The following is a 24443-nucleotide window of genomic DNA, read 5'->3' as shown; positions in this document are numbered from 1 at the left end:
TTGATGTTAAATGGGGATTTTTTTTTCTTAAATAGAGAAATTAATTACGTTAATGATTGTTTAAATGTGACAGGTTTGTGTACTGATTGTGAATTAATTTGGTAAAGGGATGACTGTCATGATGACTTGTGTGTGATGACTTTTATGACTTTTATGATGAATGTAATGATGACTATGGTTATGAATTTAGTGATGACTTTATATAATGACTGTAGTGATGACTATAGTGTTATGAATTTAGTGATGACTGTAGTGATGACTTTTTATGATAATGATTATAGTGATGACTATGGTTATTGCTTTAGTGATGACTATGGTTATGACTTTATATAATGACTGTAGTGATGACTATGGTTATGAATTTAGTGATGACTGTAGTGATGACTTTATATAATGACTGTAGTGATGACTATGGTTATGAATTTAGTGATGACTGTAGTGATGCGTTTCATGTGATGACTTTAGCACTGCAAGGGTCGGTATGACGTCTGTGATGACTTTGTTAGAGTGATGACTGGAATGATGACTTCGTTGATATCATTATGACGTCCGTGATGATGACTGCTGAAGTGATGCCTGTTCTAATGCCTGTAATTGTGATTTTAGCGATATTTTTACGGTATGATGACTATAGTGATGACTTTGTTGACGATGACTTTACTGGTGTATTGTCTGTTGTGATGACTGTCGATGCGATGACTAATAAACCCTGCGATGGCTATAGTGATGACTCTCTTAATATGATGACTCTCAATATGATGACTTTGCTGCTACAATTAGATACATCTCTAATGGGATGACTATAGTGATGACTATGAATATACTTTCACGGTGACGTAATTAGCGTAAAGACTGTAGTGATGACATGTCCTTAGTGATGAGTGACTTAGTGACATGACTTTTGTGATGACATGAACTGGTGATGACTGAGATGACTAGTGCAATTATGACTGGTTCCTTCCGTGTCCTGCAACTTAATAACCTCAATAATAATCTTTATAACGATTACAATATAGTAGTGGTAACGATGATAATGATAATGATAACAAGAATATTAATGATGATGATTATGATGATAGTAATAATGATGATGATGATGAGGAGGAGGAGGATAATAATGATGATGTTGGTAACAATAATACTAAGATTGATAATAGTGATAGAAGCAATAATAATGATGATAATAATGATAATGGTAATAATGATATTAATAAATAGATAATGATGATAACAATAGTGATAGTAACAATAATAATGATGATATTGATGATATTGGTAACGATAAAACTAATATTAATAATAGTGATATAAATGATAACAATATTAATACTAATAATGATAATAGCAATGATGATAAAGATAAAGATGATAATAATCATCATACTCATAATATTAATGATAATAATAATGATGAAATATAATAATGATAATGATAACGATGATAATACCAACGATAACAATAATGATAATGATAATGATAATAGTAATAATAATAATACAATGACTATAAACGGAATATTGACAAACAAATAGCAATAATGATGTTAATATCAACAATATCATCATAACATCTCTCTGAAATTATCATTATTATAATTACAGTTATCAACATTGCAATCACCATACCGATAATAATGATAACAAGAGTACTAATATTCACAAACAGTAATTTTCTTTCAATTTAAGTGAAGAAAAGTGATGATAACCACTTTCTTAGTACTAGTCTTTAATAGTAGTAATAGTTGTCATAGTAGTAATAGAAGTAGCAGCAGAAATAATAGTAGTAATAGAAGTAGCAGCAGAAATAATAGTAGTAATAGTAGTAGCAGCAGTAGTAACAGCAGCAGTAATAGTAGTGACAGCAGCAGTAATAGTAGTGACAGCAGCAGTAATAGTAGTGACAGCAGCAGTAATAGTAGTGACAGCAGCAGTAATAGTAGTGACAGCAGCAGTAATAGTAGTGACAGCAGCAGTAATAGTAGTGACAGCAGCAGTAATAGTAGTGACAGCAGCAGTAATAGTAGTAACAGCAGCAGTAATAGTAGTAACAGCAGCAGTAATAGTAGTAACAGCAGCAGTAATAGTAGTGACAGCAGCAGTAATAGAAGTAGCAGCAGTATTAATAGTAGTAGTAATAATAGTAGTAGTATTGGTGGTGGTAATGGTGTGTGTGTACGTACAGAGAGGGAGATAACAGATAAGCAGATACAGATCTATGACTGTATACTTACATAACCTCAACCATAACGAAGAACGTAAAATACATATACATAGGTCAGTGAGATAAAAAAATACACGAAAATAATTTTCTGAACACCAGTGTAACGGGATTACAATTTGTTGTACAGTAGAAGTGGAGAAAAGCTTTTGTGAAAGTATGTTTAGAGAGAGAGGGAGAGAGAGAGAGAGAGGGAGAGGGAGAGGGAGAGGGTGAGGGTGAGGGAGAGGGAGGGAGAGAGGGAGGGAGGGAGAGAGAGAGAGAGAGAGGAGAGAGGAGAGGGGAGAGAGGAGAGAAGAGAGGGAGGGAGGGAGGGAGGGAGAGAGAGAGACAGACAGAGAGAAACAAAAACACAGAGAGAAACAAAGACACAGAGAGAAACAAAGAAACAGAGAGAGAGCCAAAGAAAGAGTTAGAGAGAGAGACAGACAGACAGAGAAAAAGAAAGAGAGAGAGACAAAGCAACAGAGAGAGAGCAAGAACAGAAAGAGACATACTCGCACCTAGACAGATTCTCGGTAAATGACAAACGTTTTACCCCCTTCCCCCCTCCCCCCACCCCACGCCCACTCACCCCCGCGGGCGTCAGTGGAAACACAAATACGTCAGATGTGATAGTTTCCATTTAACATTACTCTCCCCGACGTAAACCCTTCCTACACACACACACACACACACACACACATACACACACACACACACACACACACACACACACACATACACACACACACACACACACACACACACACACACACACACACACACACACACACACACACACACACACACACACACACATACACACACACACACACACACACACACACACACACGAACACACCCATAAATATATGTGTGTGTGTGTGTGTGAGTGTGAGTGTGTGTGTGTGTGTGTGTGTGTGTGTGTGTGTGTGTGTGTGTGTGTGTGTGTGTGTGTATGTGTGTGTGTGTGTGTGTGTGTGTGTGTGTGTGTGTGTGTGTGTGTGTGTGTGTGTGTGTATACATACCGATATATATATGTGTGTGTAGTAGATTTCAATCTAATCTACTCACTTCCCCCCCCCCCTCAGGTGCTGCGAGCTGGTTGGTTGCTGTTGGCGCTGTGGGCGTGGTCAGGGAAGTGGGCGGCGACGGCCAGTGACGCGAGGTGTGACGTCGAGGCGCTCCGGTGTGACGTCATCTGCTCCTTCCCTGACCTGACGACGCACTGCAACCGCTGCGTCAGGAGGTGAGGCTCGGCGGAGGGGTGTCCATGCCCCAGCGATGCCCCAAGGAGGTCCCGGAGATGCCCAAGGAGGTCCCGGAGATGCTCGGAAAGACTTTTTTTTTTTTTTTTTTTTTTTTTTGGTCGTGAAGTGATTTTTTTTTCTTTTTCTTTTTTTTTTTTTTTTTTGCATATAACCTCTCTTAAAATGTGTTTGTGTTTATGTGTATGTATGTATCCATCTATCTATCTATACTGTATATTATTGATGCTAACAGGATCTCTATATCTCTCTGTCTGCCTCTCTCTCTCACTCTCTCTCTCTCTCTCTCTCTCTCTCTCTCTCTCTCTCTCTCTCTCTCTCTCTCTCTCTCTCTCTCTCTCTCTCTCTCTCTCTCTCTCTCTCTCTCTCTCTCTCTCCCCCTCTCTCTCTCTTTCTTCTTCTTTTTCTCTCTGTCTACCTCTCTATCTATCTAGCTTTATTTCTCCATCTATCTATTTATCCGTTTATGATCCCATTTATCCACATATCTATCTACCTATCTACCCATGCATTTATCTATCTGCCTATCTCTCCGATCTATCCACCTGCTAAGAGCTGTACATTTCCCCACATTTCCAGTCTGTGTCGCGCAAAAGACATGAATGATTAGCCACCCTCCTCCTTCTCTCTCTCTCTCTCTTTCCTTCTCTCTCTCTCTCTCTTTCCTTCTCTCTCTCTCTTTCCTTTTCTCTCTCTCTCTCTCTTCTTTCCTTCTCTCTCTCTCTCTTTCCTTCTCTCTCTCTCTCTCTCTTTCCTTCTCTCTCTCTCGCGTTTTATCTCAATCTATTCATTAATACCCCATCTATCTACCTATCTACCCATGTATTCATCTACGTATTAAGCAGCCTCCCTCCCCCCCCCCCCAGACGCCCCATGAGGTTCGGCAAGCGGGCGGGCGCGCGGGCGTCGCCGTTCTCTCGCGTCCCGAAGGAGGCGCTGTCGGCGGCGCCCTCGGCCTCGACCCTCCCCCGGACTCCGCTCGCTCTCCCGAAGGCCACGGAGGCGCCGCGGGTCTTCCTGTCGGAGGCGCAGCGGCCGGCCTCGTGGGACCGCCTCGAGGCCGAGCCCAAGTACCTCCCGGCCTTGATCCTGTCGCCCGAGTCTCGCCCGCGCGCGCTGGAGGACTTCGAGGCGGCCGGACGCGACGGAATCGAGTACGAGGTCGACCTCCGGAGACGGCGCCGGAGGAGGGACGCGTCGCGGGGCCCCGAGGACGCGGCCCCCCGGTTCTCCCGCGGCTCGAGGTCCTCCGGGGGGGACGCCGCCGCTCGAGGCCCCACGCGGAGGAAGAGGTCGACCGTCTACGAGATCATCGAGAGCCTCATGGAACTCCTCGGGCTCGAGACGCTGCCGGTGGACCCTCGCTTCTACGGCTGCCACGAGCTGGTGCTGCCCTTCTACACCTAGGGCGGGGGGCCCTCCCTCCCGCGGCGCAGACGAAGGGCTCCCTTCTGCAACTCCGAATGACTGGTTTCCCCCTCTGCAGCAGCCGGAGCTTCCCTTCTACAACAAGGGACGCCTGGGCTTCCCTTCTACAACAAGGAACGGCTGCCTTTCCCTTCTACAACAGCTGATACTTCCTGTCTACAGCAAGGAACGACTAGGTTTCCCCTTCTACAACTAGGAACACCTGGCTTTCCTTGCTACAACAAAGAACAGCTGGCTTTCCCTTCTACAACTAGGAACAGCTGACACCCGCCCCCTTTCCCCTACCCTTCAAAACATTGATACGACAAGAAAAGGCGAATTTTGGCCAAATAGTAGTCGTTTAAACTACAAAATACACACGTGGAAAGAATAGAAGTACATGATACAATCCGTGCAATATATATCCTTCTGCCACTAAAAAAGGCGTTGGAGAGAGAGAGAAAAAAACAGCTGATTATCACTGTACATTAATCATCATATTTATCAGTATCCTTATCATGTGCATGCATATATATATTGCATTTATCTGATAGCACATCCTTAGAAGAAAAATCATAACAATGAATAAACGGATATTGAGAACGAAATGCAATGATCAAAATAAATATAAAGAAAGTCCATTTTCTAATACTGATCTTGGTGATAATAAGGTTTCACACATACACTCACACACAAGCTATCGGTTCTTCACGTATATATTCTAAAAAAAAAATATATATATATATACCTATGACCGTACACACACACACACACGAAAATATATATGATATTAAAATGACAAGATCTGGAGGCTGGAAAGAAAATGAATTTTCTTTATTTTCTTTATCGAAAGTAAAAGAGAAAATATAAAGATTAATTATGAGAAACTGGATTAAAGGCAAATATAAAGGAAAACAGAACAATTCAACGCCTTTTTCATATCCAAACTATATAAAAAGGTGAACGGAATATTATTTATTGATAAGATCTCATATTATATATGATATGTAACATGTTACTTGTATATCATATTATATTAATAAAGAGCATATGAATATCTCTTTTTATTATGAAAACCAGATGTTCTCTTACACTCACCCTCCCTGTTCTACGTTTTCCGGCATAACTAGATAAAAACAACATGAATTATATTATTAGTACTACGACAACCAGCTGGACACCTGAGGGGCAAAAAGTAAGGTAATTATTTGATGTTTCCTTTATTAATCTTTCCTTTTCCTTTTCTTTCTTCGCCTTACACGCAGAATGTGTGTGTGTGCATGTATGCACATATATACATATATATATACATATATATATACACACACGCACACATATATGCATGTGTGTGTGTGTGTGTGTGTGTGTGTGTGTGTGTGTGTGTGTGTGTGTGTGTGTGTGTGTGTGTGTGTGTGTGTGTGTGTGTGTGTGTTTGTATGCATATGTGTATGTAAGTATATACATATAAATACTACTACTATTACTACTACTGTTATCATTATCATCATTATCATTACCACTATCACTATTACTATCACTACTACGACTCCTACTACTACTATCATTACTATTAGGCTGTTGCTACTATTATCGTTGTTGCTACTACAACTGTTGTTCTTGTTACTACTACAAATACTGCTAATAATAATAAAAATAATAATAATAATAATAGTGATATTGTTGTTGATACTGCTACTACTACCACTACTACTACTACTACTACTCTTACTATTGCTATTACCTACTACTATAACTTCTACTTCTATTGTTGCTGCAGCTACTACGAATATAAATATTATTACTACTACTATCACAACAACTACAACCACGAACATCATTTCTACTGTTATTTTGGCAATATTTATCATCCGCCAATATTTTAGTTTAGTGTTTTATTCCGAAATCTCCAAATACTAGAAAAATGACATGAATTTCGACTTTTCAATCTCTGCAAAAGCTGCAATAACTACTTTATATAGACACGCGTGTATGGACTTTTAAAAATGCGTTTATACATAATGCAACTATATCTGCATTTTATTTAGAAGTGTATTTAAGATACTATCTCATTGGCGAATTATTTAAACACACAAACGAGGGCGTTTTCGAGAAAAGGCAAACTATCCACTTTTCTTCAAGAATAGCTTGTTTGTCTTCGCTGTAACTATAAATGAAAGATTGGAAAGTTTCTTGCATATCTGGCCTTCCCATTTAGTGTAAGGTTTACGTCCGACCGATAGATGGCAGGAGAATAGTCTTCGTTTTTGAATGACTATATTTGCCGCGAAAGACGAATATTCGAGGATCCTAATCAGTGTTTTGTCACATATGTTAGCTATCTGTAGGAACCAATAAAGAAATAATGATAAAATAAGATCAGGCTTCATATATCATAAAATCAAACTTAGTGTCGCATCCATACAACAGATGGCGCTGACGACAGCCTTAGGGTTCGCATCTTCTTTTTTCCAATCATATTGATGCGAAATTCCACGTCTTTCATATCCCTTCTTTGTGGATTTTGGCGGCAAAACGAAGCAAGGTTAGCTGGCTTGACCTTGTCGGGTAAATTCAGTTATTACCTTACTTTCTTCGAGGCGGCGTGACTCTTAGTGTTCGTGTGGTGTCGTAATTGTGAGAAAGCAGATTTCCACTTTTTCGTACAGTTGGTGCTCGAGGATTACTGAACCAGGTATGGAAATATAATTATTTTTTCCGTTTTTCTCAATGGATAAGATTTAACATTGAGCCACAAATGCTATTTTTTTATTTTCGATTTATTTGTTACTACGCGATAAGGTGATAGCAGCGGAGAATTAAGTATTTTTAAGTTGCTTATTTACACGTTAAATGTGTTCTTGTAGGAGGGAAAATATTTTTAAAACTGTAATAACGTGTAAAATAATTAAATAAAATGCAAATACCACAACTCGGCCATGAACAGTTGCCTATTAACGTATTACTCGTTAGCATCGAAATATTGGTAAGGAAGGGTGGAAATTAACGGAAATCTCATTGCTATACGAATTATCAAGTTTTTATTTAGTATATTAGAACATAATTTCGGATAATACTCAAACAAAGGTGGGGAAGGAAGCTGCTGCTCACACTAATCCCCAAGTCACAAAATTAATTCATCATTCTTCATAAGTTGCCGTGACTGGGTAGCAGCTACTTACTAATACAAATATCACTACTACTATCACAACTACAACCATTATTTGTTATTTTGGCAATATTATGAAAAGTTGTGGCGCCAGATTTAATATTGACCAATTAATAAATCCCCTGATCTTTCTTTAACTTATGGCGGTACCGTTCTTATCTGCAAACTATATTTCTTGTACCCGACGACTGCAACTTTGTCCTCCTACAAGAATCTTTTATTCAACTTGCACCCTAATTCGATGCGTCCATACCGTACTACGTCTAAAATTTGGTTCTTATCACTCAAAAGGGAAGCCGGTTTTGTGTGAAGGAACCGCTTGAAGTACCGAGGAGCTTAGCTAGCGGCCGTTAAGTAAGTGTGAAGGCGGATATAATGGCCTATAGACCTTGACCAGGTTTTAAGACTCGTAAATACTCGCAATGACGCAGGTTTTAGAGTTGCAGCTGTGATCACTTTTTTTTTTTTTGCTCGCACCCATTTTTTTTTCTTTTCCGCTGATGTGAATTCCAAACACAAAACAATTTTTTTTCTCCTTGTATGAATTCCAATACAAGTCCATCCATTTTTTAAAAAAACTATGAATAATCATCGCTTAATTATCACATCAGAGCATCATTTGTGTGTGGGAGGGTGGGGGAAGGGGGGAGGGGACTACTGCTGTTGTTTGCCCCATAACTGCCCCATAACTGCCCCATAACTGCCCTTTGCCCGCAGGTCGCAGCCCCATACATTGCCCTCGCTCGCTACGACAGCGTCCGGGAAAAAAACCTTTTTTTCCCAACCGGGGACCACGTGGCTAAGTAGCACCACGAGGTCGATAACCATTAAACCATTTCCTAGCCAGTCGGTCGCCTCGTATCATCTTGTATATAAAATTCACCGCAAAAGTATAGTGCATACTCCGTTTATCTAGTGATTGACGTATCGTAAATCTGCCTCTGATATCGTTAAAGCCCCCCTTTTTAATTAACTGTTTTTTTTTTTTTTTTTTTTTTTTTTTTATCTGGCGCAGGAACATACCCTGGGTGAGTCACGGCACTGATTTATTTTTATTTATTTTTTTTTACATTTTTTTATCAGATGCGGTAACGTTCCCTAGGTTTCTCTCCGTGGTATCGGATTGCCAAATGTACTTTAATCGCCTTTTAGTTATAGCGATATCGAGCCGTTCCTCCTCCTCCTCCTCCTTCTCCCTAACCTTCGTGATAACGCCTAGTACGAGACAACGGGCTTAAAATGCTTTATGAATTGCGCATTAACTTACATGACCGTTTTGTGTGTGTGTGTGTGTGTTTATTATTTATTAATAATTGTATATTTATTAACTTACATGACCGTTTTTTAAAGTTTGTTCAGTTTTCTCGATTTTATGCACGTGTTTCCCTCAAATAACTTGGGGGAGGGGGGATGGGGGGTCGGCATTTAATGTAAAGTTTCTATAAGGTTTTCATTGCTTTAGTGTACCAAAACCCTTTATTATTAATTGGTTAATGTTAAAAGGATTTTTTTTTTCACCCAGATATTAACAAAGAGGGGGCGTGGGGTGGGATTTTCAGATTTAATATATATCAAAAAATATGATCAAATTTTTTATCAATGGAAAGTAGTAGTGGAAAAGCACCAATTCTAGTGTCGATTGAGAGACTGTAATAAATAGGCTGCTATTTAGTTCTTAAACTGCACAAACTGCCTTGTTACTAGATCGCACGTGGAAAGAAACTAAAAAAAAAAAAAAAAAAATGGCCTTTCATACTCGCTCACCTTTCCAATGTTATTTGTGTTGCCACCTTTTTCCTCTTTAATTATTCGTGTCCAGCAAATTCTTAGATGAGAGATAACGGAATCCCGAATTAAGGGGTTTTAAATAGGGGTGGACTAGGCGGCCTGTGGGGGTGGGGTGGGGTGGGGGGTGGGGGTACTCTTAAAACCAGGACAGTGGTTGTGCGTAGTTAAGATACAGTGGGCTCTTGTTAAGATTCTACTACGGAAGTCTATACCGTCTTACCAGGTGTTCCTCTTGGCAGATTCTTGTTGCAGGAGTGGATGGTGGATAGGCCTATTATCGTAAATTTACCGTCTTACCAGCTGTTCCTCTTGGCGATTTTTCTTTTGCAGGAGTGGGTGGTGGATAGGCCTATCATCGAAAATTTCCTGTCTTACCAGGTGTCCCTCTTGGCATATTCTTGTTGCAGGAGTGGATGGTGGATAGGCCTATTATCGTAAATTTTCTTACCAGCGGTTCCTTTTGGCAGAATCTTGTTGGATGAGTGGATGGTGGATTGGGGTGGGGGTGTGGGGGGGGTATTGAATGAGTGGATGAGGGTGGGTAGGCCTATACTAGATAATGGTTATATTTCGTCTCGTGTGACGATATTAACTTCTCTCCTCTCAAGTTTGATATCTTTTTGAACTTCCTAATCACGATGGACTGAAATACGTGTGTGAACATAGCCATTACCACGACGCCAGATTAATTTTTAAGTATTTAATATCTGAAGGTTCTTGGTACGACAAGTTTCTGATCACAGGTTCACCTAATCGCTTCACAGCTTGATTGGTGATGGATTGTCCTAATCCACTAAGCCTAGACGAGGAAAGGAAAATAACTAAATTTCTCTCTCTCTCTCTCTCTCTCTCTCTCTCCCCCCCCCCTGCATTGGGTGTTTTTCTACCACAGTATCAACACGGTATTACTATTTACATCTTTATAATTGTGTGGCAGTGTTGAACGGCCGTGTATGTGTAAAGAAAATAAATAAAAAGATGGTGATTTTGAATTTGAACTAATTGTTGGCTTCTATAGCAAAATTCGGGACCATGAGTTATAAGGAATATTTTCTCGGATATTAAAGCCAGATCTCTTTTTTTTCTTTCTCGGACAGAAAGGATCCTAGCATTTGCAAGCAATTAGCTCTCTAACATTGTTTATTTAGGGAAAAAAAAGGAAGAATGTACAGCGACTACCGCCAAGACACGCCAATCCCACGTCGCCATGTAAGTATTTTTGTTTATCTTTAATATAAAAAGGATTAACGTAAAAATTGTGACTATGTAAATAAACAAATACCTGGCCATATTATTGATCTGTAGAACTAATACTTTAAAAAACGTTTCTGACCTGAATTGGCTGTCACTTTAGATCATGGAGAAATCCTTTTGAAGATTTTATGGGATTTCCTGTTCTGGTTAATTTAGAATCGGTATGAAACAAGTGTATATTAATTAGCCATTTAAAATTAAGAAAATTAGTGACCACCTCTTCTCCAATAATAGCCGTTTTTAGGTATATTTTACTTTTTTATAGATAAATCGAATAAATTGAACTAACTTGGTCAATAAGTGGATGTAGATCAGATCCATAAATAAAAGGTTAAATATTGTTTTTAAATATTGTTTTTCGCAAAGCATATCTTAAGTATATTTTACCTTTTTTACATTTAATCTTTTTATTAGAGGTAATCGACTAACATCTTAAAATCAATAAGTGTATATATATATATCAGATCCATAAATTTGCAGCTTAAATACATCTCCTCCCCCCCCCCCCCCCCAGAGTATGTGGGACGTCACACTGGCCCCAAAATGGCGTCACAGGAGCCACTCCCTCGGTCTCGTCAATGTGTCTGGATATTCACCCGGTTTAAGGTATCTCTGGTTACCCTCTCGTGGCATTTACTCCTCTAAATAATAGAAATAAACCTTAGATAAACAAATAAAATAAACCATAAAATTGATAAATAAATAAATAAATAAATAAAATAAATAAAATAAGACATAAAATGTATAGTTAAGATTTGAAAATTTGAAGACTTTTGTCATATGCATTACGCGTACCTTGAGTGTTTAAAAAAGTAAAATAAAGTAATTGATAAGATAGATTAAGATAGATAAAATCATAAAATACAAATAGATACGAAAGCTGAATAAATCGTATAAATGTAATGCCAACTTCCTAAATCTTTTCCTAATTCCGCGTACATGTCTTTTATAAAAGTGAAATAAAATGATTGATAAATTGAATCTAAAATTACAAATTCCACCATACATAAAGCTGAATAAATCCTAAATCTAATACCAGAATTACGCGTACACGTGTTTAAAATTAGACAAATAAATTAAATGAATAAATCTGACAAGCTGTAAAATAAAATAAGACAAATGATAAAGAAAAAAAAAAAATTCAGACGAAGTTTAAAATAGATAAATGATAAGTTAAAAATATATATAAATTCATAGACGAAGCTGAATAAATCCTAAATGTAATCCTTCATCTTCCCAACAGTCAGATGATGAGCACCAGCACCAGCCAGAGGACCCCAGCGACCCCCTGCTTCGTCAGTCCCCGGATGGCCTTCTCCACCCAGTTCGCCTTCGATTCCCCCATTCAGGTGAGGTTTTGATTTCTTGGGGAGGGGGGGGGGGGGAAAGCACTCGTTTGGTTAAGTGGTTTTGAGTTGGTTTGAGATTTTTATTTTTTTTTTAATTTTTGATATTCGGTTGTATTTGTGGGGGGGGGGAGGGGCGGGAATGGTTTCTTTAGCATAATCTTGACTGGATTGGATCTCGATTCTACTTCGTCTTTTTGATTCCTTCATATATATTGCATCCTGCATTATCTTCACTAGAATTTCTACTTCACTTTTTTCTGCATTAAGGTCCCCCTCCCCCCCCCTCCCTTTGTCCCCCCCTTCCCCATATAAATCCAGTGAAGCTGGTTTTAAGATTAATTAGAAAATATTCCATTTCGACTTTTTAATTTCTTATTTTTCACTTATCTTTTCATTACCCTTTAATTTACAATTGTAATCAATAATAATTCGGTGTCATACAACCATGATGCGGTACCAGGTATAATTGACTCCTAAATCTGTCCATCCCTAAATCCCTATAAGACCATGTTGCGGCACCAGGTATAATTGACTCCTAAATCTGTCCATCCCTTTAAAACCATGTTGCGGCACCAGGTATGATTTTGACTCTTAAATCTGTCAATCCCTACAAGACCATGTTGCGCCACCAGGTATAATTTTGACTCTTAAATCTGTCCCTCCCTTTAAAACCATGTTGCGGCACCAGGTATGATTTTGACTCTTAAATCTGTCCCTCCCTTTAAAACCATGTTGCGGCACCAGGTATGATTTTGACTCTTAAATCTGTCCCTCCCTTTAAAACCATGTTGCGGCACCAGGTATAATTGACTCATAAATCTGTCCATCCCTACAAGACCATGTTGCGCCACCAGGTATGATTTTGACTCCTAAATCTGTCCATCCCTTTACAGATCCTGACCTCCAGCAGCCCTGGATCCCTCGCCCCCCGCTCGGTGTCCAAGCTGAGGGGCCGCTGTTCCCTGAAGAGGTTGTCTCGCCGCTGGAAGATCGTGCTCATCATGTTCTTCACGGCTGTCGGGACGGGGCTCTTCATAGGCAGGAAGATGAGGGGTGGGTGTCGGGTTGGGTGACGGGTGGAGGGGGGTGGGGTGTGGGGGGTGATGAAGGGGTTTGGGGAGTGGGTTGGGGGGGTTGAAGGGTGGAGGGGGGGTAAAAGGGTGTAGGGAGAGAAGGGTTTGGGGGATGTGGGGGGGGGGGGGTAGAAGGGTGTGGGGTGTGTGTGGGGGAGGTTATTAACGTCGAGGGTATTGTGGAAGGATGTATGGAATTTCATGTTAATGTGGGTGGTCGAGCTGTTTTGATGTAATATTTTGAAGGTACCTAGTTTCTTTGTCGATGTCCATTTTAATCTTCGTTAGATTCCCCTCTACTATCAAGGGAGTATAGTAACCCAAATAATCTGTAATCTACTTATTTCTCCTTCTCACCAGCTATTTACAAGGACAGTGCAATGTTAACCATAACTTTAGACCTTTTTGAACTTGTAGCTAACCGTTTATTAACCCCATACTATTTTATACATTTATATTTTTTTAAACCATGATTTTAAGACCTTTTTGTAACCAACTATAACATCTTGTTAATGCTATAATCACTTGTACCATGAAGAGATTACGAGCATGAACACGAGGCTTTGTCAAGACGGGGAACACGGCTGCGAAACTGACCACGAAACGGAACACGTGCATCCGGGACTCGCCGAGGCAAGTTTCTCCTAATTATAAAAAAAAAAACACCCATGAACATAATGAAATGCATTAGGACTTTATAATGAAATGGATTTTTTTCTTTCTTTCTTTTTTGAGGGTGTATTAGTACGTCTTTCAATAATTGTATCTTTTTGTCTATAGTGGTGGATGTATTTGTATTCGAAAAGGCGAAAGTAATATGGTTCTCTCCATCAGAGGTTCATGGACATTGTCTCCATCGACAAGGTCCACGAGCACTTCCACGCCCTGGCGAGGGGCCTGCGCAGGAACCTGGAGGAGCGGCTGGAGGAACAAGAGCAGGAGCAGGGAGATCCGACAGGAGGGGATCCCCAGACTGAAGAGCAGGATAGTCAGACGCTCGAGGAGACTCTGTTCGACACGGGGACCGGCGCTCAAGTCTCGGAAGAACCAGAACCAGAACAGGAACAGGAACAAGAACAGGAGCGGAAAGAACGAGACGATGAGCAGGCGCTGGGCATCCCCGCCAGGCACCCGAGGGGCATCGGCGAGCAGACCGCGTCGGGGAAGAGCGATGCCGAAGGGGGGCGGAAGGTGGTAGACTCCGAGTACCAGGAGGACGGGGAAGCCGCCCCTCCCCTTGGCCAGAGGACGTCGCACCTCGCACCCCAGCGGAGGCAGCCGGAGGTGTCCTACCGGCGAGCAGGAAGTCCCCCGAAGAAAATAGTAGCCCAGAACAGGGTGCAGGGACAGCCTCCCCCGTCGGCCTGGTCTCGGCAGCAGAACCAGAGGCCGCAGCAGAACCCTGGCCAGCGGAGGAACGAGGCGCATCGGGGGCCGAGACCTGCTCCTGAAGACGGTCGCAGGGGCGCGCAGGCCAACCGAGCTGTGAGGACCCCGCCTGGCGTTAATCCCAGAAGATACGACTTCTGATAATAGGACTTCAGAAAATCCTGTGGAATTTTATGTAAGGTAATCCGTTTTTAAAGGTGAACATAGGCTGTGGAGACTACTGTAATTTTAATATGTCGATAGGTGATCATTTTATAATTTTAATAAGACGATATTTGCCTAATATAATAAATAATTAAGGTAAAGATTTGTTTTATATTCCCTTTTATATAAACATGTATTGGATTTACCAGCTTCTCTCCTGACTGTTTGTAAAAACGAAAAACACCCATGCTATGAACATAATGAAATGCATTAGGACTTTATAATGAAATGATTTTTTTTTGAGGGTGTATTAGTACGGATCTTTCAAAAATTGTTACGACGCCTGTGAAAACTGCATGACTGAGCTACTTATTTTTTTTCTTTTTTACTAGAGCAACGTCATTCGTGAAGATCATCTTGCATAGAAGCGATTCCCAACAAATTTAGCCTCGTATTGTATGAAAAGACACGATGGGGGCAACTTGTATTTCTTAGCCAGTCTAGATTTGTATCCACATTTATGAAGGAAAGAACCCTTGTTTACTCTGATAGTAAGAGGGGTATTTAACTAATTTGTAAGTCTACCATGTTAGTGTTAATGGCCTCGAATTCTGACAGGACAGGGTGGTTTTAATCAATAGAATATCAGCTGGAAGCGTCAGGTGCAGCAACTAGATCCATTTTGTTAATAGTAACCGCTGGAATACGTGTTGGTTGATCAGTGCTATAACCAAAGTTGTTCGAATGAAATATCAGCTTTAAAACACTTCGCTCAGCTTCGAATTACTTTCTCAATTCACGCTAAAGTATCTAGATTACTCGACCTTGTTACGGTACGGTTTTTCACTCTACCGTCTCGGAATAGACTAACCAATTCGTGTAATAACTTGTCCTCTATAGCAGAAATTCTAATTTTTTGTCACGGTCCTCTTTAATAAACCGATGAAAGCTATGGACCCCCTTCTCCGGAAATATTCACAAACATAACTCTGTATGCAACGTGTATAATCTATATTTATGGAATAGATTGTATCTCACATGTGATAAGGACTCTGATAAACTGTGGTTAAACTTTCTAAAAGTAAATCCTTAAAATAAACCTACTTTTTGCATATTTTATCTAGTCCTCTCGGGTCCCTTGAAACCGCAAAAAAAAAAAAAATATATAGGTTAGACGAAAGAATGAACTTTTAACTTTCATGTTATTCCATTGTTGCGTCGAGATGCATCCATAACATTAAGATGTCGGAAAAATGAAAAACAAACCTTAAATAGCAGGTTTAGGATAAAATTTGTATAACTGGAACTGTCGGCATTCCATAAAGGTTTTAATTCATAGTGACGTATAGATGTGTGTGTGTGGGTGGGTGGGGGGGGGGGGTCAGGGGGTACAGGTAAGAATTGCAAAGCTAATTAGCGAAACAGGTGAACACCCCTACCTCTCACCCCCCCCCCCCCTGCGGCTATGGTCAACATGCACATAAAAATAGGGTTAGATCCCAGACGAAAGAGAAAACGGAGAAACCACCGGGGGGGGGAAACTACCTTATTTATCATTTCTTGCCCACCCGTGGTGTCACCTTTCCTCTAACCTTACCCATTTCGCCACAATACTTCACCATAGTCCTATATCGACCCTAGTTAAGCACATTTGTTCCAACCATTGACCATTATCCTCATACCTGCCGAGCATAGCCACTTTATAGACCCTCCAGTTGATAGCCAAACACTGGCTGCTTGGAAAAAATGTTGACGAAATGGTTTATCGTAATCTGCAAGACCGTTTTTTCCCCCCAAGATACGGGCTGATAAGCTACAGATCTTGCTAGAGATATGACAGAAGCCCAGGGTGACGCATGGCTTCGGAAAGTAGACCATATTTTAGCTCTGGCTTTTGCTGGTCCGCCCTTGTAGAGAAGAGAGAGAGGAAAGAGAGAAGAGAGAGGAAAGATTTTTTTGGGTCAGAAGAGAGTTCTAGAGATCCTATAAATATCTTCCTCTTCCTCATTCCTCCTCTTCCTCTTCCTCATTCCTCATCATCATCTTCCTCTTCTTCATTCCCCCTCCTCGTCCTCCTCTTCTCCCTCTTCTTCTCCTTCTTCCTCCTCTTCTCTCCACATCCTGAAAGGCCTTCGTACTTTGTTTGCTCTCCCCTATTTACACATTTCACTACAATACAATCAATCTATCTATTTATCCATTTCTATCTATGTATGTGTCTACCTATCTATTTATTTATCTGTTTATCTGTCTATAGATAGATAGAAACTTCAATAAATTATATATAATAGTCAGATTTTGAGTTTAAATATTTTTTCACATAGTCTCAAAATGCAAACCAAACTTTCCAATAAATGGTCAATAATAGTCAGATTTTGGGTTAAAAGAATATAACATTTCTATAGACATCAAAATGGAAACCAAACCTACAGGAATGTCTACACTACTGGTAACCCTTGTGTCTGAATTCCCGGTAGTTAGACAGTTTGCTGCAGGGTAATTATGGTCTTTCGTGCCAGATTCCAACGGGCATGATTGACGGGTAACTGTCATGGTGACGTCATAGGCGAGAATAGGACGAGAAAAGGTTGTTTACAGATTAGTTGGTCCGCCCATGTAGAGGAGAAGAGAGAAAAGGAGAGAGAAGAGAGAGGAAAGAGAGAAGAGAGAGGAAAGAGAGAGAAGAGAGAGGAGAGAGAGAAGAGAGAGGAAAGAGAGAAGAGAGAGAAGAGAGAGGAGAGAGAGAAGAGAGAGGAGAGAGAGAGGAGAGAGGAGAGAGAGAAGAGAGAGAAGAGAGAGGAGAGAGAGGAGAGAGAGGAGAGAGAGAAGAGAGAGAAGAGAGAGAAGAGAGAGAAGAGAGAGAAGAGAGAGAAGAGAGAGAAGAGAGAGAAGAGAGAGAAGGGAGAGGAAAGAGAGAAGAGAGAGGAAAGAGAGAGGAGAGAGAGAGAAAAGAGAGAGAGGAGAGAGAGAAAAGAGAGGAAAGAGAGAAGAGAGAGGAAAGAGAGGAAAGAGAGGAAAGAGAGAAGAGAGAGGAAAGAGAGGAAAGAGAAGAGAGAGGAAAGAGGGAGAGAAAAGAGGGAGAGAAGAGAAAAGAGAGAGAGAGAGAGAAGAGAAAAGAGAGAAGAGAGAGGAAAGAGAGAAGAGAGAGGAAAGAGAGAAGAGAGAGGAATGAGAGAGAAAAGAGAGGAGAGAGAGAGAGAGACGAAGAACAAACAGACAGGGGTTGAGGCGGCTTAAACTTGGGTCTTGTGGGGTGTAATATCAAGAAAAGGGGTGTGTGTGTGGGGGGGGGGGCGACGAGAAAAGTTGTTTACAGATTAATTGGTCCGCCAAAAGCAAAAGCTAGTCTTGTGAGGTGTAATATTTAGAAAGGGGGGAAGGGGGTGTTGTGTAAGCACTTTTATTCCTTACTAAATAACTAGAACACGGTGGGACAGTGAGAAATGCCTTCCCTGCCATACGGTGTTTTGGGTGGTCTGCAACAGCACGTGAACACAGTATCGCTTTTATATTTATTCTAATCTAGTATCGTGTTTGCCACATCCGTCTCAGTCTCTTTTATCTTGGTATTGCGCTCTCATCTATAACTACATTCCTCTTATAACGCACTGTTGCCCTGCCTTCTTTACTGCAATCCCCCTCTTCTTTTTCTTTCACTCTCCATCTCCCCTACTCTCTCCCCTATCCCTCTTCCCTACCCATTCCCTCTCCCTCTCCCTCTCCTTCTACCCTCTCCCTCCCCCCTACCCTCTCCCTCTCCCCCTCCTACTCTCTCCCTCATCCCCTCTCCCCCTCCTACTCTCTCCCTCCTCCCCTCTCCCCCCTCCTACCCTCTCCCTCTCCCTCTTCCTACTCTCTACCCTCTCACCCTCATATACTTTCTCTTCACCCCTCTTTCCTTATTTCCTTTCCTTCACCCCTTTTCACTATTTCCTTTCCTTCACCCCTTTTCACTACCATACTAACCGTGCTTTACGACCATTGGCATTTTGCATGTCACTGACGTGTTAGGAGCAAGCAGTGAAGATGGAAACGAAACATAAATAATAGAAACATTTTACGTGAAAATTATACGTCACAGTAAGAAGGTAATAAATAGATAAGCAAAGCCTAAAAAATGAATGTAAAAAATAATAAAGAAATAGAGAAAAAATATGAATATTAAAGAAAAAATATTCATTGGCAGTGACATACGAATGTAAACCATTTATAATCGGTATATGATAATAGTAATAAAAAACAAATTAATGACAAATGTGATATATTTTCTTAAGGTACACGAGGAAAAATTTAAATTTTGCTTTAAACGTTACGAAAAAAAATATTTGGAAGACCTAAAACCTAAATTGAAAAAAAACACTATTTTACATATCATAGATTACAATTTATAAACCAGATATATAAATTGCACATCAGATAGCTATAAAAACGCAAAACCACATACAAACATTGAATATCTTATTTTCACTATTATAAGAAAACTACTGCAATCCAACACATACAATCTATCTAATCAAAAAGATATACGTACCTTTTGCAGTGATATCTTTGCCACATTTGATCTAAATCTTCATTCTCCTTGTTTTTTTTTCAACTTTGTTCACTTCTGTACTTGTAACAATCCTGGACAGACATTTCACATCCTTAATGAACAAATATTCTCTATAGTACTATAATATATTATAGTTATCGTGCTTTGTTACTTCTGTACTTGTAACAATACTGAACAGACCACTAAACCATTATAAAAACCATTCATTATAGTACTAATATAGTATAGTTAAAGTACTTTGTTCTGCACGTAACAATCTTGAACAGACCACTAAACCACACCCTTAATGCACAAATATTCTCTATAGTACTAACATATTATAGTTAAAGTATCACTAAACCACACCCTTAATGCACAATTCTCTATAGTACTAACATATTATAGTTATAGTACTTTGTTCAGCACGTAACAATCCTGAACAGACCACTAAACCACACCCTCAATACACAAATATTCTCTTTCACAATTCTCATCGCTACTAACCATTTGCAAAAGGACAACGCAACATTTATATCTGTGAAGCACCAGTTTTATATCATTGGAGAGATAGAAGTTAATATAACATATGTTGTCTCTGATTAAGTCTGATAGCAACATCGGAATTTCAAGTGGAGTGATTCGCCTGAAAATAGAGCGGCCCATTGGTACTCATTATTTTGTATTTATGTGTGAATGTGTGTGTATGTGAATGTGTGTGTGAATGTGAATTGTATATGTGAATGTGTGTGTATGTGAATTGTGTGTGTATGTGAGTGTGTGTGTGTATGTGAATGTGTGTGTGTATGTGAATGTTTGTGTGTATTTGTGAATGTGTGTGTGTATGTGAATGTTTGTGTGTATATGTGAATGTGTGTGTGTATATGTGAATGTTTGTGTGTATGTGAATATGTGTGTATATGTGAATGTGTGTGTATATGTGAATGTGTGTGTATATGTGAATGTTTGTGTATATGTGAATGTTTGTGTGTGTATGTGAATGTGTGTGTATATGTGAATGTGTGTGTATATGTGAATGTGTGTGTATATGTGAATGTTTGTGTGTATGTGAATGTGTATATGTGATTGTGTGTGTATATGTGAATGTGAATTGTATATGTGAATGTTTGTTTGTATATGTGTGAATGTGTGTATATGTGAATGTGTGTGTATATGTGAATTGTATATGTGAATGTTTGTGTGTGTATATGTGTATATGTGAATGTTTGTGTGTATATGTGTGAATGTGTGTGTATGTGAATGTGTGTATATGTGAATTGTGTGTGTATGTGAATATGTGTATATGTGAATGTTTGTTTGTATATGTGTGAGTGCGTGTGTGTATGTGAATTGTATATGAGAATGTTTGTGTGTAGGTGAATGTGTGTGTGTATGTGAATTGTGTGTGTATGTGAATGTGTGTGTATATGTGAGTATGTGTGTGTATGTGAATGTGTGTGTGTATGTGAATTGTGCGTATATGTGATTGTGCGGGTATATGTGAATTGTGTGTGTATGTGATTGTGTGTGTATATGTGAATTGTATATGTGAATGTGTGTATATGTGAATGTGTGTGTGTATGTGATTGTGTGTGTGTGTGTGTATGGATGTGTGTATATGTGAATGTGTGTGTGTGTGTATATGTGAATGTATGTATATGTGAATATGTGTATATGTGATTGTGTGTGTGTATGTGAATGTGTGTTATATATGAATGTGTATGTATATCAGTGTGCATTTATATATGTATGTATGTGTACATTCGTATACCTACATGTATATCTATACATGTAGGTATATTGATAGATAGAGATAGATAGATAGATAGATAGATAGACAGACAGACAGACAGACAGACAGACAGACAGACAGACAGACAGACAGACAGACAGACAGACAGACAGACAGACAGACAGACAGACAGACAGACAGACAGACAGACAGACAGACAGACAGACAGACAGACAGATAAATCGACAGGTAGACAGATAGATAGAGAGAGAGAGAGAGAGAGAGATTGATAGATAGAGAGAGAGACAGATAGACAGATAGATAGAGAGAGAGAGAGATAGATTGATAGATAGAGAGACAGATAGATAGATATCACCTTGCCAGTGGCGCTTCTTTACATACTTACGAAGCACACGTAATAATAATGTTGCCTTCCTTAAAAAGTTATATACGCAAAGCTCACATTTTTTTACGTTAACATACAACAAACTACAGTCTGTCCCTTGCCTACTTGGTCGCTGAATCATTTCGTTAAAATCTTAAACGTATTTGTTATATACGACCTTTCAGTTCCGTCTTTTTCTTTGGTCTACGATTTTGTCTTGCAAGTCGGCTGCTTATCTATGAGAATCTTGTCTCTTATCGTGGGATTTTTTTTTTCTTTTTTTGGAGAGAGAGAGAGAGAGGGAGAGAGAAGGGGAGATAGGGAGAGAGAGAGAGAAGGGGAGATAGGGAGAGGGAGATAGGGAGAGAGAGAGAGAGAGAAAGGGAGAGAGAGAGAGAGAAAGGGAGAGGGAGAGAGAGGAAGTAGAGAGTGAGAGAGAGAGAGAAAGAGAGAGAGAGAGAGAGAGAAAGGGAGAAAGAGAGAAAGAGAGAATGAGAGAAAGAGAGAGAGAGAAAGAAAAAGAGAAAGAGAAAGAGAAAGAGAGAGAAAGAAAGAGAGAGAGAGAGAGCATGTAGGATTTGACAACGAATTCATAATTTTTTGAATGATTTACTTAAACTAGGATATCCTCGTCTTTTTTTTGTTGTTTTCTTTTTTGTTTTTTCTTAGACAAGGCAAAATCATGATTGAAATCGATATTCTATACAAGTAAAACGCACAAGCACAGTGTTAGTGATTTATTCTGTTCCTTCAGGCTTTTCCACACGAGCGGGCACTGATCGCCGGGCCAAAGTGATATCAAATACCCAAATTTTTTATTAATATATATATTAATTTTTATTATATATATTTTTATTAATATATATATTAATTATATGAATCGAAGTGATGATACACAGACAGCATAATCTTCGGTGCTCGCAAATCTGAAGCGACGGCGAGAGGGCGAGTCATTGTGGAAAAAGTAGGAATGTTTTTTGCAAAATCGAAGTGATAAGAGATAAGCAAACGCCGATGTCTTGATATGAGTCTAACCCTTCCATGAACTAGTAAGACTATGGGACTAATCTGACCCTGTCTAACCCTTCCATGAACTAGTAAGACTATGGGACTAATCTGACCCTGTCTAACCCTTCCATGAACTAGTAAGACTATGGGACTAATCTGACCCTGTCTAACCCTTCCATGAACTAGTAAGACTATGGGACTAATCTGACCCTGTCTAACCCTTCCATGAACTAGTAAGACTATGGGACTAATCTGACCCTGTCTAACCCTTCCATGAACTAGTAAGACTATGGGACTAATCTGACCCTGTCTAACCCTTCCATGAACTAGTAAGACTATGGAACTAATCTGACCCTGTCTAACCCTTCCATGAACTAGTAAGATTATGGGACTAATCTGACCCTGTCTAACCCTTCCATGAACTAGTAAGACTATGGAACTAATCTGACCCTGTCTAACCCTTCCATGAACTAGTAAGACTATGGGACTAATCTGACCCTGTCTAACCCTTCCATGAACTAGTAAGACTATGGGACTAATCTGACCCTGTCTAACCCTTCCATGAACTAGTAAGATTATGGGACTAATCTGACCCTGTCTAACCCTTCCATGAACTAGTAAGACTATGGAACTAATCTGACCCTGTCTAACCCTTCCATGAACTAGTAAGATTATGGGACTAATCTGACCCTGTCTAACCCTTCCATGAACTAGTAAGACTATGGGACTAATCTGACCCTGTCTAACCCTTCCATGAACTAGTAAGACTATGGGACTAATCTGACCCTGTCTAACCCTTCCATGAACTAGTAAGACTATGGGACTAATCTGACCCTGTCTAACCCTTCCATGAACTAGTAAGATTATGGGACTAATCTGACCCTGTCTAACCCTTCCATGAACTAGTAAGACTATGGGACTAATCTGACCCTGTCTAACCCTTCCATGAACTAGTAAGACTATGGAACTAATCTGACCCTGTCTAACCCTTCCATGAACTAGTAAGACTATGGGACTAATCTGACCCTGTCTAACCCTTCCATGAACTAGTAAGACTATGGGACTAATCTGACCCTGTCTAACCCTTCCATGAACTAGTAAGACTATGGGACTAATCTGACCCTGCCTAACCCTTCCATGAGCTAGTAAGACTATGGGACTAATCTGACCCTGTCTAACCCTTCCATGAATTAGTAGGAATATGGGACTAATCTGACCCTGTCTAACCCTTCCATGAGCTAGTAAGACTATGGGACTAATCTGACCCTGTCTAACCCTTCCATGAACTAGTAAGACTATGGGACTAATCTGACCCTGTCTAACCCTTCCATGAACTAGTAAGACTATGGGACTAATCTGACCCTGTCTAACCCTTCCATGAACTAGTAAGACTATGGGACTAATCTGACCCTGTCTAACCCTTCCATGAACTAGTAAGACTATGGGACTAATCTGACCCTGTCTAACCCTTCCATGAACTAGTATGACTATGGAACTAATCTGACCCTGTCTAACCCTTCCATGAACTAGTAGGAATGTGGGACTAATCTGACCCTGTCTAACCCTTCCATGAACTAGTAAGACTATGGGACTAATCTGACCCTGTCTAACCCTTCCATGAACTAGTAAGACTATGGGACTAATCTGACCCTGTCTAACCCTTCCATGAACTAGTAAGACTATGGAACTAATCTGACCCTGTCTAACCCTTCCATGAACTAGTAGGAATGTGGGACTAATCTGACCCTGTCT

General features: G+C 39.9%; 3 protein-coding genes across 5 annotated transcripts in view; 2 read left to right on the top strand and 1 right to left on the bottom strand.

Moving 5' to 3' along the window:
* LOC113827200 (uncharacterized) overlaps window positions 1-20046 on the bottom strand; it is a 25671-nt gene extending 5625 nt beyond the window's left edge. Inside the window, exons 1-2 of one of the 2 annotated variants that reach the window (XM_070114522.1) lie at window positions 20028-20046; window positions 19570-19661 (exon numbers count right to left, since the gene is read on the bottom strand). The gene's annotated coding sequence lies outside the window, so the exon portion shown is untranslated. Of the gene's footprint in view, window positions 1-19569; window positions 19682-20027 lie in introns of both variants that reach the window. The other variant, XM_070114521.1, reaches the window with a different exon arrangement.
* Window positions 3292-5992, top strand: LOC138859412 (uncharacterized; the record flags this gene model as incomplete). Its single annotated transcript, XM_070114481.1, is given in 2 exon segments — window positions 3292-3449; window positions 4335-5992. Coding segments are annotated over 2 exon segments (699 nt in total), but the record flags the coding sequence as incomplete, so codon positions are not given.
* On the top strand, window positions 7408-15199 carry LOC113827836 (uncharacterized). 2 transcript variants are annotated; one of them, XM_027380767.2, is made up of 7 exons: window positions 7408-7567; window positions 10927-11038; window positions 11598-11689; window positions 12327-12432; window positions 13326-13485; window positions 14044-14138; window positions 14340-15199. In XM_027380767.2, the coding sequence occupies exons 2-7, from the start codon at window positions 10994-10996 to the stop codon at window positions 15033-15035; spliced, it is 1194 nt and encodes a 397-aa protein (XP_027236568.2). In that variant the 5' UTR covers window positions 7408-7567; window positions 10927-10993; the 3' UTR covers window positions 15036-15199. The 2 variants fall into 2 exon arrangements, with proteins under 2 accessions (XP_027236568.2, XP_069970627.1); XM_070114526.1 differs by having other exon boundaries at window positions 7445-7568; window positions 10978-11038.
* Window positions 20047-24443: the final 4397 nt, after the last annotated feature.

The sequence above is a fragment of the Penaeus vannamei genome, chromosome 36 (genome assembly GCF_042767895.1).
Source record: "Penaeus vannamei isolate JL-2024 chromosome 36, ASM4276789v1, whole genome shotgun sequence".
Taxonomy (NCBI): domain Eukaryota; kingdom Metazoa; phylum Arthropoda; class Malacostraca; order Decapoda; family Penaeidae; genus Penaeus; species Penaeus vannamei.
This window is presented reverse-complemented; position numbering and strand designations above follow the sequence as displayed.

Coding starts and splice junctions, on each gene's coding strand:
- LOC113827836 (XM_027380767.2), top strand. CDS start 10,994: ATGTACAGCGACTACCGCCAAGACACGCCAATCCCACGTCGCCAT. Junction 11,039..11,597: donor CGCCAATCCCACGTCGCCAT/GTAAGTATTTTT, acceptor CCCCCCCCCCAG/AGTATGTGGGACGTCACACT. Junction 14,139..14,339: donor TGCATCCGGGACTCGCCGAG/GCAAGTTTCTCC, acceptor TCTCTCCATCAG/AGGTTCATGGACATTGTCTC.